The following is a 19,246-nucleotide window of genomic DNA, read 5'->3' as shown; positions in this document are numbered from 1 at the left end:
CCGAATTTCATTCGACTGTTTAAAATTCGACTGGTCACCGTCTTTTATATTCCGATATTCATTATTCGATAGCTTTTGAAGTGAACAATACTCTTTTTGAAATAACATTCAATCAGACTACATTAAAGTTGAACACTTTGTGTCAACAAACACATTTTGCAATAAATAAAAATACCAATAGAGGTAAATGCTCTGCTTTTTTGTCAACCAACCATTGGGCATTTATAAGTGGCGCACCTACGAATAATAAATACTTTTGTGTCAGTGTAAATACAAGTCCGTGGTCCACACTGGCAGTTAGTTAACGTTCAGTATGTATAGTATCATAGGTTCGCCACTTACAAATGCACGATGGTTGCTTGAAAAAATTAACATTTCCAGACTTTGAAAAATACCATACATTGGAAATATAGAATAGTATACCAAATGGTATTCATACCAATTGGTATTACATGCGGTAATTGTCGCATGCATAAGTCGCTTGTAAACAGCCAAGTGAATAGCGGCGACGCACGAAAACGAAGTGAGTGGATAGCGGCCACGGATGATATCTTTTCTTTTGTTCGATACCATGTTGTATGTATGAATACCATTTGGTATACTATACTATATTTCCAATGTATGAAAAATACACAGGTTATTCAAAAATGAGATTGAGCACAAAGTCATATTACATTATTCATTTTACTGTAAAGTTATGCACTTGAATTTAGAATAAAATGTCTAAATATTTTATTCAAACGCAAAGGAAAGACCAATGATACAATTTGATTGTCATAAATAAAAGTTAGAATAAAAAAAGTACATACACAAAATGCGACAAAAGACATTGATTTCATTCGTTCTTTGCACGTCCTTTGAGAACATGTAAAGAATTGTAAAGCATTTACGTTCCTTTGAGATTGATGAAAGGTAATTTTGTTCTCAATTTATTCAATTTTAATAGTTTTCGAAATGGATACTATTTTTCGATAACAGTATTAAAGATATTGATATTCGATTCCTTTTTGTTTTGTCATATTGAATATGAAATGTTAAAGTTTGAATCATACAAGCAAACAATTTGATTCCATTTATATCTTCTTATATATGGAGACGAACGAACAACACAATATAATTAAGAAGAGCGCCATGTTGCCTTTCTTCAGCCATTGAGAGTGAACTCATTGTGCTTGCAGTCTAGCTTACAGTGGATACTTTTTTCAGGTTAATATCTCATAAATTTTCGTACATGTTTACACTTTTAAAATACATGTAAGCGCTGAATGTGGTCTTTATTAACTGAAAATAATTAAATAAAAATAACGTATTGATTGTGAAACATAAAATGTAATTGAACTTACGCTGGTAAAACTCTCCAAATTCAGTACTACAATTTTGAATCCATGGTAAAACAGAGGTTTTTGCGCCATTGTGATCATAATGATAAAGTGCCTTTTAAGATCAGTCGGTAATTCAATCCAACAGCTTTCAAAAAGACGATTGATCATTTTCTCATAATTGTTGGACGCTGATTTTCCAAAATAGCATAATATAAATAAATTCGAAATGGTACACACGAATCCCGTTAAAAAAGGAACCAAATCAAGATTAATACACATTGATAATTGCTGAAAATGATGTTAAATCATGTATATTTCCAATTAATCATATCAAACGGATAAATAGTCTCACCTTATCCAATTCAAAGATGCAAAAAGCTAATGTTACCATACTGAACATTAGTTGAAATAAAATGATAGAACTGTAAACCTGGGACGAATGTGAAAACCAACTAGAAATAAATTTACATAAGAATTATATTTCGTTATACATGTATTTACTTTTCGTGCCATACTTACTCTCGGGCCAAAATTTGGAATTTAATAATTTTACAAAGTACTTTTTGGTTGGTATCGTTTTTGTTGGAATGATCCAATTTATTCAATAAGTGTCGAAATATTTCATAAAATGCACGATGGTAAGAGCATAAAAAAACAAACATTAAAAGAATAACACTATTTATGATTGAGTAAGATAAGGCAAATAGAGTGGTAACACATATGGCTCCAAAGTATCCCACGTTCGTTTTTCTTTGATCCCACGGTAAACTAAGAATCAAAATATTACTTTTCCGCACACACCTAGTGTGTAAGGTAAAGTATTGGAATCGGTCGAAAAATTAACACCCTCAAAAATCATGTTTTCTGGGTGTTTTAGGACCCAGGGAACACGAATCTAGCGTTTTTTCGATGTCCGAATGTATGTGCGTGGTACCCTGTACGCTGTACGCTGTACGCTGTACGCTGTACGCTGTACGCTGTACGCTGTACCCTGTACGCAAAAATTTGTTAACACGATAACTTTCAAACAAGAAAAGTAATTCAAAATCTGACTTCACAGGATGATTGGGGGTGCCGAGGAATAGAAACCATTAGATTTTGAGCGACTTTGGTTGATAGAGTAACGTGTCATGTCTGGTGTGATGCCCATGGCCATCCATGGGAAAAATTCAATTTTCCCCCCAAAAGTGATATTTAATGTATTCTTAAACATCCAAAAATATGTATTGGGGGGTTTTTGGGTACGAGAAAACCGAATATGACATTAGTTTTGCGATACAAATATATTTCGACACACCTTTCATACAAATATTTCAAAAAAATTGGATTTTTGTATGGAAGCCACGCCTGTATGATATCGTAATGACCTGAAACTTTGCGCAGGTTATTTTTATCACACAAAAATAATATTCCGAGAGTTTGAAGACATTTCAATACATATTAGGGGTACCTTCCGAACAAAATTTTGGATTTTTCACCCAAAAACGAAAATTTTGTATGGGAAGTACCCCTAAATTGTATTTTCAAACTTCCAGAATGTTGGCTTTTTGTGAAAAAATACCCTGTGTCAAGTTTCACGTCGTCATGCAAGGATTGATTCCATTCCAAAATTCCCATTTTAAGTAATTTTTATATAAAAAGTGTGTCAAAAATTATGTGTATCGCAAAACTAATGTCAGATTCAGTTTTTCGTGAGTTCAAATTCAAGTAAAAGATAAGTTATAAATGAATTTTGTGGATCACAGTGCGGAAAAGTTCATCTTACGTATGTAAGACATTTTATTTACTATTTAGTTTTGTTAATAAAAAAAACTGATCTTACACCAAATCTATTGGTACATGTAAATGATCTCTGTTGATTTCTCCGTATGAATATAAGCTATGGAGAACTGATGACGCACCAATGAAAATACTTGCAGCAGGAACTGTTGGAATAATCCATTTAGGAACAAACATCCACAATAATTCGCACCTAATGTTGGCCCTCAATAAGATTAGAGATGAATATTCATCTTCAGCTGGATGAAAAAGATAATTATTTTATTTGATTTTGTTCACCAACATATACATTTATCTCATGGGTCTTACTTGAATCATAAATTGCTGCCAAACTTCTGAAAATTGTATGAATTGCATATCGCACAAGATATGCAACCAAAGCAAAGTATAACAATCCGATAGCGATAAACATGATGCAATATGCAAAAATGATTTTATCCAAATGAGTTTCGTTCTTCGAAATGAAGACCATTGATCCAGCAATTGTAATAATCAGGGATATGTTGATGGTGAAAACTATGATAATTTGAATTGATTTCTTCCAAACACTGGTAGAATTATCTGACGGAATGATACAAAACCACATCATCACTTCTTGTGCTATTGCTAATGGCCGCATTTTTAAATTCAATTCAGAAGTCAAAACTTTCAAGACTGATAACAACGAGTCAATTAAATGAACTGGATTATTCGAGAAAATCGTAAACACATTGTCATTGTTGTCAAAAAAAAAACTCGTATAAAATAATACAAAACAATGCATAATATATTATAAAATATCGATAGGACAATATTTACTATATGTCACCTGTATATTTTCTCAATAAATATTATTTACTACATCAGTTTATAACATCCTGTTCAATTCACACTCTTAAATCATTCATTTCACAGAGAAACTATAGCGTAAGTTCTAAGTGTGTCAGTAATAGCAATATTGATTTTTAAACAAAAAATGTGAAAATGATTGAAAAATTTGACACAATGTGAAAGAACACGTAAGTCATACTTGGCCTCTCATAATCATAGAAGATAAATATTACATAAGCAAATTATGTGTCCAACATAGCTGAATCGTTCGTAGAGAATAAGAGATAAATGAATAACAGTGAAGTCAACGAATATTCATTTCAAATTCAACGACTTCGATAATAAAATAAAGATATTTGCTGCTGTATATTGGTTTATACATTCTCCGCTATATACCTGGCTTTGGTAGCATTTCTTGTACGACACTGTTGTTATTAGTCACAACGTACTATACAACTGAAACGTTTCTTAGACATTTTGAAAATTATTTATTATTTTGAATTTTGAACATATATTCTGTAAAAAAAAGACGAAAGACGAAATGAATTTTAAAATAGGAAATGTTTAAACAAATGTATAAATTTTTCATTCTAAATAGAATTCATCAATTTTATTTATTTCTAATTTATCCATATGACAATTAGTAAGAAAAATAAATTCCCATTTAATATAAATTCCGGCAGATTAAGAAATGTTGTCAACGACTCACGTTATTAGTCCCTTGAATAATGAATAAGAAGATAAATGAAGAATTTCTTATAATTTTGAATGATATAACTGATTTTGGTTAAACTTTATCAATTATTAACTGGAATTTTAAATTTTGCATAAATTCCATACCTTATACTTGTTTTTTTATCTCATACCTTCATTTTTTGGCCAGCCTGTCTGTAGAAAAATACACCACCTGAGGCGATATAAGACACCTTCTCGTTATGAATATTATCAGTAATATTCCGATCTGTTGTTGGTACAACAAGTGAAAAATGAATTGTGTCGCGATAAGTTTTGTGCTGGCTGTAGCCATTGTAAATTAAAATTTATTTAATTTACTCTTCGATTTCATTACCTATAGAATTTTATAACTTTTACAATTATAGGTAGCCGTTTATGTCAGTGCCGCTCCAAAACTCTCAACTCGCCCCCCACCTCCTGAAGTTAAACTGAGCTATGACGATATAATGAAAGCAAAATTCACTAATAAAGAGTTAGTAGATACCAAACGCACATATTTATCATAGTCAAATTATAAACGATATTATTATTTTTCAGATATTTTGATCAATTTCATAACAAGTGAGTGTATATTTAAAAAAAAAAATGTTACAAATAGTCCATTTATTAATGAAATCATTTATCGCAAAGGTTGAAGACTTTTGCTTCAGATAGAAAAACCAAGGATGCCTTTGCTAAAACCATATTCAATCGTCCGTCTCTGAAAGCTCTTGGATCTGCGAGCAATGAATTCAAAAGCCTATGTGGTGCTATATATAAAAAAAAGTAAGAAAAATTGATGCATTTTGACTTCGAACTTTAATTTGGTATAAAAATGTTATAAACAGAAAAGAACAGCAACCTCAAAAACAACCAGATCAAGTACTAGCATACGAAACTTTAGTAGAGGCTACGAAAGAAATCTATGCCACATATAGGAAGAGGTAATAGAATTAATAAAGTCCGCAACAGCACGTTAATCAATAAAGCTCACAATTGATGAATTTATATCAATATTTTGAAAAAAATGACAGACTAATAGGAGAGGATAACAATCTCGCAAAATCGATGTTAAGGGATTTATTCAAAACAGACCCCATTAAATGCGTTTGCCTTCTTGCTACAAAACGCGATGGAGTGTGAGTATGAACAACTTGTGAATGCTAGTTTCTAAATAGATGATACAAATTTTAAAAAATATATTCATTATAGGGAAGATGCTATTGAAGAAATTATGGGACCGTACGAACATTCATATTTATTGATTTAAAATGGACAATGATGATCCATATTTTTTACATTTTCTTCGCAGATTCGAAGTGAGCCGTGAAGAAGCAGCACTACGTCATTTTATCATAGAACAAGAGGACGGTCAAACATCTAATGATTGTTTTCAATTCATGCGAGCACTTATAAAGTGATGACTGTACTCTCTTGATTGAATACGCAAGTCGTAAACAATTCTGAAATATCTGATGCGATATCTATGTATAAATTGTATTCGCGTCAAATAAATAAAGTTGACTTAAATATCATAAACAAACTTTGTTTTATAATTTCAATAGAATTTCATAACAATTTCATAACAGACATCATAAATTGGAATAATTTATATGACAATTGTGGTTTTATTTTTTGTGAATATTGCCGGAGAATACATCAAATTCAGTGAAATATAGACGAAAAATATCGTTTGATAGTCTTTGCTGATACAAAAATGTGGATCGTAAAATTTGAAAAATTATCAAATGAAATAATTCCATCGAATTTATTGGCTCAGTACTCAAAATTTCGCGACCTCGTCATCTGTACTTTTTTGTACAACATTTTTTCCGAAATGTACAAAGAATTTTTTTTTTTTTCGAAGAATTGGCCACGAAAAGTTCGGTGTACTTGTTATTATTATACAGGGTGCGTCATAATAACTGTCCCTTTTTTTCAATCGTTTGTTTTAATACTCAAATGTCTTGCGATTCACTATGTCGTTTACCCTTATGTTTATTGGTGTTTACTCTAACTCTAACGATACTGCGCATTTATGTACAGTGTCTGTATAGCTTGCGATAAGAATGGATGTGAAACGTCAACTGGTACTAAATTTGCACAAACGGGGCTTGAGACAAATTGATATTTTTCGACAGCTACAAAATGAAAATATCAACTTGAAATTTGTAAAGCGCACAATAAAACGATACAAAGAACGGAGCAGCGTTGATATATTAAAGAAAACTGGACGAAAAAGATCTGTTCGTACCAAAAATCTCATCAAACGAGTGAGAGAGAAAATTCGCCGAGAACCTCGAAGAAGTGGACGAAAGTTGGCTCATGAGCACAAAATCAGTGAAACTTCAATGCAACGAGTTTTGGCAGAAGACCTGAATATGAATCCATTCAAAAAATGTCGACGACATGGTCTCACAATCAAAAATAAACAAGCCAGAAAGCAAAGATGCAAAGAGTTGTTGCGCCGGCACGCAAACTCAAACATTGTTTTTTCAGATGAAAAATTGTTCCTTTTACAGCCAAGCCTCAATTCGCAAAATGATCGTGTGTACGCAACATCAATCCTTGATATTCCCGAAGATGAAAAAACCATCGAACGATTTCAAAATGTTCCACAATTGATGGTTTGAGCCGCCATGTCGGCCGACCACAAATTTCCACTGGTTTTCGTCGAAGAAGGCGTAAAAATCAATGCCAGAGTATATATTCGAGAAATATTGCGTAAAAACTTATTGCCACGGTCTCAAAGACTATTCAGAGGTGAACCATGGGTATTTCAACAAGATGGTTCACCCGCACATCGTGCAAATACGACACAATAATGGCTACGCACGAATTTGCCTGATTTCATTGACAGAGACTCATGGCCGCCATCGTCTCCTGACTTGAACCCGCTCGATTTTTTTGCTTGAGGATACATGTCGTCGAAGCTCAATGATCTGAAAATTACGAAACGAACCACTTTGGATGCATTCAAAAAGAAAATAATAAAAATTTGGAACGAAATTCCCATTGATATGGTGCGTGCCGCGTGTCAATCGTTTTCGAAACGTTTGCGTTTGTTAATCCGAGAAAAGGGGGGAAGAATTAAAGTCAAAGGCTGAATCATAATCTCTATACCTCATTCTTATATCGAATAAAATTATATCTCGATTTGATTCAAATTTCTGTGTTTTTTGGCTAGAAATAAAAGGGACAGTTATTATGGCGCACCCTGTATATTATAATTTATTACGTTTGAATTTTGGTCTATAACTTTCGATTTCTATCCAAAGACACTCTGTAATATTTTCTTTTGTTTTTGATTATCTTATTTTTAAAAAACATTATTTTTCTGATCCTTAAGGAGACACATTTGTAAAGCAACTGATAAATATTATAATAATAATAAAACAATTAGATCTAATTACTCCGGAACCGATTTAATCACTCAATTTGTTTGAAAATTGCAAGCAAAAAAATATGTTGATTGTTTCATTCAAAATTCGATAAATTCAATTTATTTATAAATTGAATTTCGTTATTCTTTCGCCTAAGATGTATGATAGGCCTTTTTTCCATTTTTATATTTTTCAATCAGTGTTACCTATCACCTGTTTTCGTAGCAAATATTGTGACCAACATGGAAAGGACCATTTTTATTGCTTCAAAAATTACATTTTTCTGTACTACAATTTGGGTGTTGATTTGTCTGTATTTACCTGTGCCTCTTGTTTCTTCTTATCTGCTCTCCCATTTCTCTCTCTCTCTCTCTCTCTCTCTTTCACACACACACACACACACACTTTCATTTTCGCTCGATCTCGAGTGATTGGCTTAACATGCAATGAACATAAACATGTGATGTCATTCGGATTGATCCAATTCAAATTGGGAAACCATTTTCCGAAACAGGAAAATACGTTTTGATTATTGCCACAAAGAGGGAAAAAAATCTGGGATTTATAGTGAAGAAAATCGGCAACATGTGTTGTGAATGTGTTATACTTGATATGGCTATAAAATGTGATGTCGGTTCTTCCGTTATGTTAAGGCTTCAAATTTACATCTGTTGGTTGAACATAAGTGGCAATAGGATACTCGTATAACTTCTTTTAGCCGCAAATTTCACAATACTGCACACTGGAAGAATGTAAGCGAGAAAATTTTAATGCAAACATATTGGAATATAGGTTGTTTTGCTATTTGGTGGTCTTTAGCATTGCAAACATGAACCGAATGTAAATTGATCAACATTAAAATTATTATCGTGAAGAAGAAGAAAAATAACCGACAATAGTCAATAACGATTTTCAAATAGATCGAACACCAACCGAATATGGCATAAATGAAAAAGCTGTTTTGTGACAAACAAACAAATGTGAACATTGTCAAATGGATCAAGCATCCACCGTCTCGAAGCGAAAAAAATTGCGAAAAATACACTCATAAATTGAGCATAAAGCATTTACAGCAATCTTATGCGGACATGAATAAAAGAAATCAACGACATACTTCACGAACTACTCGCGCATACATACATACACACACTCCCGCACTAAAATGCAAAGCACATAAATCGATTTCGAGTCATTTTCCAAGTGAACGGTTGTATTTGAATTTAAAATGAACCATCATACAAACACAAATACGTATATATTTGAGAACATGCCATTATTACAAGTTGTGACACGAAATGAAAAATAGGCGACTCGAGCGGCGAACGGTGTGTGTATATGAAGTAGTTGACGCATCGACAATGCATAGGTGACACGGAGGTGAATGGCAAATGTTCAAAGTTAAACAAGAATAATAAGAAAGAAAGAATAGATGAGGTAGACTTATGCCAACTATACCGAATCATCTGTCGTGTGTGTGTGTGTCTTTGATTGGATTGAACGTCAAAATTCATGAATAATGTCTATGGGTGTAGTTTGACTTTACCTTTACCATGATAATCGCATCCTTTTGTCGTTCCGATGCTAAATTAAAATTCCTTTCGATTCACAGCAGGCATGCTTCAACACACAAACACACACACAAATGACACGCCATTGTGGTTGCAAGTGAACACACAACACTGATATGCTTAAAACCGAATTTTTTTTTCTTTTCAGAGAAAAGAATGTACTTGTGTATGGTATGGTGATGGTGAAGTAGGTGTTTATTGCATTCATGACTCCATTTTTATTGCATCTTTTTCTCATTTCGATCAAAGTTTTAGTGGCATTTAATTTTGCCGACTTAAACCAAATCCATTGAAAGTGACATGAAATGCGATTTATATAAACTACATATGTGCGAGTTATGTCAATCCAATCAGTGTCGGCATTGTGATTTGGCATTCTCCGAGAGTACGATAAGCAGAGGAGAAGGAACTAGCTTGAATAGTTGAAAATCAAAAACTTGAATTCACTTAAATACACACACACACACACACACACACACTCACACAAATCAAGAGAGTTTCGAGAGAAAGTTAGTCGCTTAGTGGAGAACATCATTCGCTTGAATGTATTTGAGCACTCTTACACAATTTCCCTTGAATTCAGGTGCTTTTCTCTCGATGTGGCTACAATATAATATCGAATTTCACTAATTCCATCACTGTCACCGGCATATCATCAACACGATGTCAACTAAAGTTCACGCTTTGCCCAGAAAATTCATGAAATATATAAGCTCAATTGTTATTAATTGTATATTTCATTAGACCGTTAACCATTCAAAATCCAATTGAATCACTGATTGTGTCTTTCAAGTTGAATTTCATCAAACAAGAGCGTGGGTTTTGTAGTGTTGTGCGATAAAATTTGGAGAATATTTGTTGCCAAATCACTTCACTCAACATGCCACGCACACTCCAATGTGAATCACTTTGCTAACAATTGTGAGCATTCATTCTCAAGTATTCTGGATAAATCCACTCTCAATGGTCTCATCCAATCAATTTACATTGTAACAATGAGAAATCTAATTACAATAATAATTACATCAAAGTGTGCGATAATTTGAGTAACATTGATACTCAGTTATTGTTGTTGTTGATGTTTGGAGGCTCTACCTAAATGATTAGGTTCAAATAACAAATCGATAAAGCAGCGTTGTTTCCACCTAGGATAAAAAAGACATCAATTTAATTCGAATAATGTTTATTGGGGGCATTTGAGAAGGTTTTAAAACCTAATTCAATGGGATATATTGCGGAAGATTTATGACAGCTTTTGGGTAAATTACAGAAATTGGCGAATCAGATCCGTTTGCATCTCGTGCTTTATAGTATCGGTTTCAACTTTTCACCAAACAAACCGCAAATCTCGTTTATTTGACTTCACACAGGAACAGAACGATTAGCGCGCACTCTCGCTATCTTTCTCTTTCTCTCTCTCTCTCTCTCTCTCTCTCTCGCAAATGTCTCAAATGTCAGATAAGTAGATGTACAGCATCTTTCTTCGATGCAGTTTTTCCATTTCACACCAAAACACTTATACAGGAAAAGGGGTAAAGAAATAAAAAGTTTTAATGTTACTTTCATTCGCCACTGTCACTTTCAAATCGTAAAGTATTGCGAAGAATTTTCACCTTCAAACAATAAAAGTTCGAGCCAAAAGATTGAAAAGAATTGAACGAAGAACGAGAATTGAATTGAATTCTTTTGCGTTGGTATTTGTGGCCAAGCGATGCCTTGCAAAAGAATTCGCTTTCATTTTTGATTTCACTGACACAATGAAACAGAGAAAATAACATAAATGGAGAAGAAGAAGCGTGAGAAAACGAACAAAATAAGAGAAAATAAAAAAATCTTGGATTTTATATTCATAAGATTAACTTTTCCACACTTTGTGACGGTTTCATCACACATCAACACCTACGGATAACGCGTGTATGTGTCCAAATTGATTTATTAAATTTGTTAAGATTCAAAACTGTTGTCGCAATGTTCTATTGTCGTAGTCAGTGCATTGAAGTCATCACAAAAGTGATTTTTGGGGCCTTTTGTGGCGATTACAATAATTTCATAGCGCATAGCGTTGCATGGAAATGTATATTGTTGGCATTTTCTCAACACGTGCATCTCTCTCTTTTTTTATTGGAGGTCGCAATAAAACTTCACCGAAAGAAAATGCACACAGATAAAAACTTAACAGACATGTTGAAAAATAAGTTGGTCGTCACTAAATTTTTCGCAATAAACACAACTCTTCGTTTCTCTATCTGTAGAGAACGGGGGAAAAATCATGGGTGCTGAAAACAATACGTTGTGTCAACGTGCCGCAAAGTATCATCTTTAAGAACGCGGAAAATATGTATGAGTAATATGTGTATACTTTAAAGAGATTCCCACCATACCATACCATACACCATACATATAAATCATAAATGAAGTTAAAGTCACATCGACCGACAGCCGCTGACTGAACAAAACAAATTTATGCGTTGTTTTATTTGGCTGCAAAATTCAGTGCTTTTAAATGTATAAAATGTGAATATATCTTGATGTCGATGCCGATCGGATGTGCGACGATGAATGAATAAACTTCGACGAATGTGTCGGCATTTATAGATATGTTCTCTTAACCATATTCGATAGTGTATAATCGGTTTTTGTGTGTTTGTGTACAAACTTCTCGTGTATTCATATCGTACATCTGGTACCAAGCAAATGATTTCCGCATCTCTTGCTCGTCGCGCAAACACTAAACACGCTTATGCGAATATTTTATTATTCATTTTATTTGGAAAATTTTCTGTGGCATCCTTGATGTGGTTTGGCTGCCAATGCAGTTGGATTTACAGATAATCTTCGCACACTATCGCTCGGGTAATCCGAGCACACATACACACTGGCTGTAAAATGATTTTATTGCATGAAAATCTCATTTGATAATTATTATAGAACTCATAACCCCAAAAATACAGTTGGGCGAACAAGTACATATAACACAGTCTCTGTCTCACTCAGTAAAGTAAAAAAAGGGAACAAATTAACATTTATTTGCAGCGAGGAAAAACATATAACTTGAAACTCTAACCAGTTCACGTTTATAATGGTTAAATCGGTTTGCAGCATGCTTCAATTTATATGCGGTTTTTGTAATCTTCTCTGCTGCCGCCTCATCACATGGCTGAAAGTTTTCCTTCGGTTTTTTATTTTACATTTGATGTCGAATCCAAAATGAAGTTAAGTACTGAATATTGCCGCATTGAATACATTCAAGTTATCGTTTCTCGACCGCTTCGAGGTAAAATAAAAGTTTTTTTTTATTTTCCGACATTTGCTGACAAAAAGTGGCATAAAGTTAAATAGTTTGGAGAATGTATGTTTAATTATTATCATCATATTATGTAAATTTACCGAATATTGTTTAATTTTAACCGCAATAAAACTTATCCGACTTTCATTTCCGACTTCCATGACCAACATCATCAACTTCAATGTTTGCTGAACACTATGCCAACTCATTCGCAATGAAATGAACTCTAAGTGGTTGATAGCAATAGGCTATGTATTTGACCGACCCAGTGGTCTTTACATTTATGAAATTTCAATTTATGATCTTGCTCTTGAATTGCTTCATCCCAAAAATTATAATGAACATTCAAATATTAGTCTATATTTGTGAGAATTATTTCATTGCCGACGTAATTCAAGTCAAATTGGCACGAATTTCTTTACCATTTTTTGCCTTTTTCAATAGACTTTAAATTTACCGAACTCAGGGGAGAAAGCGGGGTAAACTAGGTTAAAACATTTTTCTTTATCTAAAACTTAACCCTTTGCTAACTAAAATATATTGTAGCTGTTATAATTTTTGAAACTCTTCGAACAATGATTCAACAACTAACTAAGAAGAACAGAAGGTCGCACGGACAGAAGAATGGACGAATGAATGAATGAGGACCAAAAGGGTTAAATCTATTACATTTATTTCCATGAAATGAATATCAGATATACTGCCATAGAATTGAGATATTTCTTTTGATTTTTGCACAAAAAACTGACGATACTTTGATATGTTTTTCATTCACACTTTACTTTTGATTGCTTTTTTTCTGTACGGCATTCTATGCGATGGCTTTGAATAGAAGAGAGATAAAGGGATACATATTTTGTATATACATTTAAATTAACTTATGTTTTATATAAAAATATTTTACCGTTTTTCTGTTTTTATTCAACGAAACATGTGATACTCGCAGAATGTAAATGTTAATCCGATTTGGTTGAAAGTAGCCTTTTTGAATTTACCATAGAACTTAATAATTCACTCTTATCAAACTATAAAAGCTACTTTAAATGCAGTTTTAAACGTTTTCATAACATTTTCTACCTAGATTATTGCGACGGTATAAATAAATCATTTTAAAATGTTTTTTTCTCTTTTGATTCTGTTTATCGTCATGATGAATGCGTCGCAATGTTGTTCCACTGAAAAGGAGCTAATTTTGAATGAACAAATGCTTCCTTTACATCACATGTTTTAAAGTTAATTTACATATCCTTATTATGAGAACTTTCATCTGAATTAATTTCGTGAACAAATAACTTTGTTTTTTCACTTTTGGCTAAATCATGATTCCGAAATCCTTGCTGCGAAATATGTTGCGTTGGTTGATGAGGGAGAGAGAGTGAAAGAGGAAGGGAGAAATTTCTAACTGTAATGAAATTTTCATGTTTGAAAAATGATATGGTGCGATGACCCGAAATTTGTAAGCAAGTTCCCATTCCTCCCTACCATAAAAAAATGTCTTTTCAATACAAAGGTCTCATTTCTTTGCTCAACAAAATTGTTTTCTCTTCACTGTTATAATAAAAAGCGTTGTATTAAATATTCATTCAAAATGTGAGCGAAAACAAAAACTTTTCTTGAGAATCATTCGAATGGTCTGGGTACATTGGCAACAGATGTATATGTATTTTCTTCAACAAAAGATTTCATTGGATGTGTGTAGTGCCGAAACAACACAGCCACAATTGAATGAAAATAAAAACGGCAACCATCATCATGAAGACATTGACATGGGGATTAAGTTTAGTTTGGGATTTGAATTTCGGATTATTCCAATTAAAAGAATGAAATTTTGAAAATTAATTTTTCATTGCTTCCATGGAATGCCGACGAGAAATTCCCATTTCAATGTAAATCATACATTTAATTCATTCGAATTTATTTTGTTTGTGAGTGTATCTCTAATTAGACAACGCCTTCTCGTACGAAAATAAAGTTTTGCGAGATTTTTGTGTGTGATTCTCCAAACAAATCATTGCCGCCATGACGATGAGGCCCTGCTTTGAATCGAGTATTTCCTTTGTATTGTCGTCACTTTTTTCATTACTTAACGCATGAATATTTTAAAAGAGTGAATAACCGTTTAGCACTGAAACGTTTGTCTTTGATGAAAATGTTTGCCAGTACGACGACGTTATATTAAAAGAAAAGTTTTACGCACAACTTATAGAAGTATTGTGGTGCAACGTATGACTGCTATTGCCTTGCGATGCTGTGTAATTAAAATGTAAATGACAGATTTCATGAAATTATTTCCTATGCCTTGGCAATGGAAAAATAAATAAATGTTGAAATGTTTTTTTTTTCTCTTTCGTTTGTTGCGAATCGAATCATTTTCCAAGCCAACGCATTTGACGAATAAATTTCATTAAACACCAGATTTAATGCAAATGACAGCTTACGGAAATGTATATACAAAAATTAACGCTCGAAACCAAATATTTTTCATTTGGATTGCTATGATTATTACTGAGAACTTAGGACGAAATTAAATTTGGCAAAGTAAACACATAAAATAATTGATTTCGTGGAAACTATGGAATGTAACACGAAACTATGAACCATATTTCGCAGAAGAAAGATCCTTCAAAAGAGCATCCAATTTGAAAATGGGTAATTTTAGAGGCCTGTTTGTTTTTGTACCAATTTTGCAATCATTTCTATTTGACCATCAATTAATAAATTCACAACTAAATGAAAAGAGAGAATGTTGCGAGAAACATCTGTTTTATATGCCATCCCGAAACGGTTCAAGTGCTCCACGTGCAACTCTTTTCACAATGTTTAATTCGAAGTGAAGGAAAGCGCCAAGCATGAAAACTACTCATTTGGGCCATTCACTGCCATTTCTTTTCTAACGTGCAAATTAATTCAGTTGATATTGAATTCTTTTCTCTTTTTTTTCATTTAAAACTTTTCGTTTCATGGAATATTATAAAATATCGTTTCGTCGGCGATTAAGATAAGTTTTCAACTTCAGCAGCAGATGTTTGCTCACACAAAACTAAGGTGAATTGAAATGGACACAAAAAAAATCGAAAGTTTTCATTCACTTTCGAACTTTGCGTGCCAATGTAAATGAAAACTAGGTGTAATTGCATCAAAGTGGATGCGTCTGTCTGAATAGGGGTGTAAGTGAGATATAGGTATAGAAAGAGATAGAAATTAAAAAGAATGGCCATGCAATTTGATCATTGGCAAGAAAACGGAGCAAGTTTTCAAAATGTAGTTTCAAATTAATTCCTTTTTGAAGTAATCTATTTCAAATTAAACTAAAAGTTATCATGATTGTTATTAATATGAGTCCAGATGCAATTAGGTTTGTGCAAAACAGCAAATTTGTATTAGTCGGACGCAAATTGTGAACGCGGTGCACATGATGTGCGTTATCGTGAATTACAAGTTCGATAAAATAGTTTCTATGTAGCTAATTCAATTTCAGTTTCATTTGCTACATCATCATCGTCATCAGCACATTTCCATTTGACAGTGTGTATACATTTTCATCAGAATGATGGCAAACTTTTTGAGTAACATCATTCCCAAACGATGTTTAACACACATACACACGGCGTATTGTTGTTGTAACGGTTAGTTCTGGGGCATCTGGTTGCAAAGTACACATTTATTCAACACTTTAAAAAGCCATTCGAATATTTAACTAGCATAAAATTACGTTAAATACACAATTTGACGATGATGATGACGATGAATAAGATGTTCTCCTTTTTCAGTAAAATGCATTGCGAAATCGAAAGTTCTGGTTGAAGAAAATATGTCGACCGAAACAAAATTAAATCGTCTGTATATGAGTCACTGTCTTCACACGAAATCTGTTTATTTTATGTATTACCGTGAACACGATGCGAACATTGAGTCAATAATTTTATTTTAAAAACAATAAAGATAGTCAATTAATGTTTGCAATGCGTGTGCTAATTCGCGTAAGCTCAAACAAAGTAGATACAAATGTTTGTTCCGTTATTTTGCTTTTTATTTTCGTTCGATCGACCTAAATTCATCGTCAGTCACATTGAGTCGAATAGATGATTCAACTTTAATTAGAACAATAACAGTAATTGTTGTGTATTCAAGCTGGGATGAAAGTCAAGAGAAATTTAAATTCATAGTACCACGTTTTCATCTAAAATGATTCAATTAAAACATTATGCAAAACAATTTGTATTTGCTCACTTTTAATTATTCTGACATGTGAATAAGAATAAAAAAATCTTGATACATAAAAAACATACATTTTCTTTTCGTCAATCGTCTGTATAAAAGAGAGTAACCGTCTTGCACTTGGATTTAGATAAGTTTGGCAAACCAAGTGACAAAACGGTTGAGCAAGTGGATTTTTTTGTTTTCAATTTAAAAATGGCAAAATTATTTATTATAGTTGCGTTAGTGATAACATTTCAGGTAATTTTTATCAGCATTTTGTGACCAAGAAAACATATTTTTTCGAAGAAAAGTGAAATAGTTTTGTATTTTATCAATTTAAACATTTAGCTAGCTGAAAATCAATATGAAGTCGTTGCACTAAGTCAACCAATAAACGTTCAAACACGATCATCGAGTCCGGTTGCACCGATTGGTGGAGTGTCCATTGAACATCCATTGGTAAAAAAAAATTAAATAAATTCCAATGAGGTAGTGGATGGTAATTTTTATTTTTAAATTTGAATAGCAAGCAACAGTGTATGCATACCGAAAAGGAAAGATGAAGTTATTGGTGCCATTTGAAATCACTGTTGTACCAATGGGAAGCGGCGGTTTGGAGCCCGAATATTCATCAAATCCCATCTCTGGCCAAGTACGCCCACAGCAACAAGATCCAAATCGTTCGGTATACAATAGAAATGCCTATCGACAATATCCTGCAGCACAATTTGGACCAAGCTATTATCCACCATCCGCATATCAACAACCATACTATTATGCACCGTACAATGGTTACAATGCAAACAATGCCTTCTATGGTTACAATCAGCAATCACCGTATCGCAATCCATATTATTCGCCGGCATATCGTCGAGTTGACACAAAACCATGGCCACAATATCATCATTCATCATCTCAACAAGTAGGTAAATAAAATATTTATTCTCACAAGTGATTTTCTCAAACGTGAATATTAACCATGTCAATCTTCAAAATTGATAATATCCGACGAAAAAAAGGCCAATACAAAGCCAGTCAACGCAGCCAACGCAACATCGGATCAACAAAACGCAACGCAAAATTGGTCCGGAAATAATACGGCAATCAACATAAGTAGTCTAGTGAATAATGAAATGCACCCACAAAATGCATTGGCACCAAGTAAGAGAGCTCTATCACAATGAATTACAACCCGTTCTTTATACACATATTTGTCAATTTTTTTAAACAGCAACAAACAAAACGGTTCCACCCGAAACAACATTGGCTCCTCCAGCAACTACAATCTCCTTGCCAACGACAAACGCTGCACCGGAACAAAAATCCGAAGCCACTGAAAATGAAAGTAAACAAACCAATGCGAAAGTTGAACAAATACCGGCACAAGATATGAATAGAGAAGAATCAAGATATGTTCAACCTTATTTTGTCGCACCGCCACCGAATTTTATTCCCGACGGCTCATTCCTACCGAATGGAATGCATTTCAATGGGGAATACAATGATCAAATAAACGGTAATTGAACAAAAAACCCTTGCACATCATCGTCGTGTTGTGAAGACAATGGAAAAATCAACGAAAATTATCAAACCCACGAAAATAAACATAAACACAAACCAAACCTCATTCAAGCTACATGGAGTATAAGCAGCATTTGTTTTACTAATACGCACGAACAATACAATTGATTTTGGTGCCGAAAAGTTGTTTTGCACCCAAAAAAAAAATTCATATGCAAATATTTTTATACGATTTTTACAAAATGGAACTTTTGATCTTGGTTAGAAAGATATAGTTAGAGATTTACACTAGGATTTACATTTCCCAAATCACAACTCGTTCTGATAATAAATTCACAAAAGAAATAAAAATGAAATGTCGAACAAAAAATAAAATAAAAAGAGTTTTCTTTTTCGCAGTGATTATTTTCAGTTGTTCGATATACGGCCCAGGGAATTCGCCATGGCAAAAGTCAATGAGATTGAATTACTAGCCGACTGAAACGTCTTCGTTTACATTTGTATATGTGTTTATGCATCGCAATTTCGTATATGATTTCAATTCCATACATTGGTGTCTAGAGACGTGGAAATGTTTCGAAAAAAAAAATCTGTTCATCCATTGTCAATTTGTATTTTTCTTGCTCTCGTTTCGATTTCAAAGCGCCACTTAAGCTCAGCTGT

At 33.2% G+C, this 19,246-nt stretch overlaps 2 protein-coding genes across 2 annotated transcripts; both read left to right on the top strand.

Moving 5' to 3' along the window:
• The first annotated feature begins 4,807 nt into the window (after positions 1-4,807).
• On the top strand, positions 4,808-6,168 carry LOC116349167. The gene is made up of 8 exons (XM_031780474.1): positions 4,808-4,939; positions 5,012-5,118; positions 5,184-5,207; positions 5,277-5,411; positions 5,474-5,569; positions 5,660-5,764; positions 5,838-5,867; positions 5,938-6,168. Exons 1-8 carry the CDS (start codon positions 4,898-4,900, stop codon positions 6,044-6,046), a joined length of 648 nt encoding a protein of 215 aa, XP_031636334.1. The 5' UTR covers positions 4,808-4,897; the 3' UTR covers positions 6,047-6,168.
• An 11,031-nt stretch (positions 6,169-17,199) lies between these two features.
• Positions 17,200-18,958, top strand: LOC116349129. The gene is made up of 5 exons (XM_031780408.1): positions 17,200-17,320; positions 17,411-17,521; positions 17,589-17,984; positions 18,082-18,223; positions 18,294-18,958. Exons 1-5 carry the CDS (start codon positions 17,276-17,278, stop codon positions 18,584-18,586), a joined length of 987 nt encoding a protein of 328 aa, XP_031636268.1. The 5' UTR covers positions 17,200-17,275; the 3' UTR covers positions 18,587-18,958.
• The last annotated feature ends 288 nt before the right edge of the window (positions 18,959-19,246 follow it).

The sequence above is a fragment of the Contarinia nasturtii genome, unplaced genomic scaffold, assembly GCF_009176525.2.
Source record: "Contarinia nasturtii isolate CC-2019 unplaced genomic scaffold, AAFC_CNas_1.1 Cnas_scaffold_2806, whole genome shotgun sequence".
Taxonomy (NCBI): domain Eukaryota; kingdom Metazoa; phylum Arthropoda; class Insecta; order Diptera; family Cecidomyiidae; genus Contarinia; species Contarinia nasturtii.
Note: the sequence above shows the minus strand (reverse complement) of the source record. Positions and strands in the feature narration are given on the sequence as shown.

Bases quoted from the DNA above. Each gene is read 5' to 3' on its own strand.
- LOC116349167 (XM_031780474.1), top strand. From the start codon at position 4,898: ATGAATTGTGTCGCGATAAGTTTTGTGCTGGCTGTAGCCATT. The intron at 5,119-5,183 runs GTTAGTAGATAC...ATTATTTTTCAG, and splicing joins GCAAAATTCACTAATAAAGA to ATATTTTGATCAATTTCATA. The intron at 5,412-5,473 runs GTAAGAAAAATT...TGTTATAAACAG, and splicing joins GGTGCTATATATAAAAAAAA to AAAAGAACAGCAACCTCAAA.
- LOC116349129 (XM_031780408.1), top strand. From the start codon at position 17,276: ATGGCAAAATTATTTATTATAGTTGCGTTAGTGATAACATTTCAG. The intron at 17,321-17,410 runs GTAATTTTTATC...TTAAACATTTAG, and splicing joins CGTTAGTGATAACATTTCAG to CTAGCTGAAAATCAATATGA. The intron at 17,985-18,081 runs GTAGGTAAATAA...GACGAAAAAAAG, and splicing joins ATCATTCATCATCTCAACAA to GCCAATACAAAGCCAGTCAA.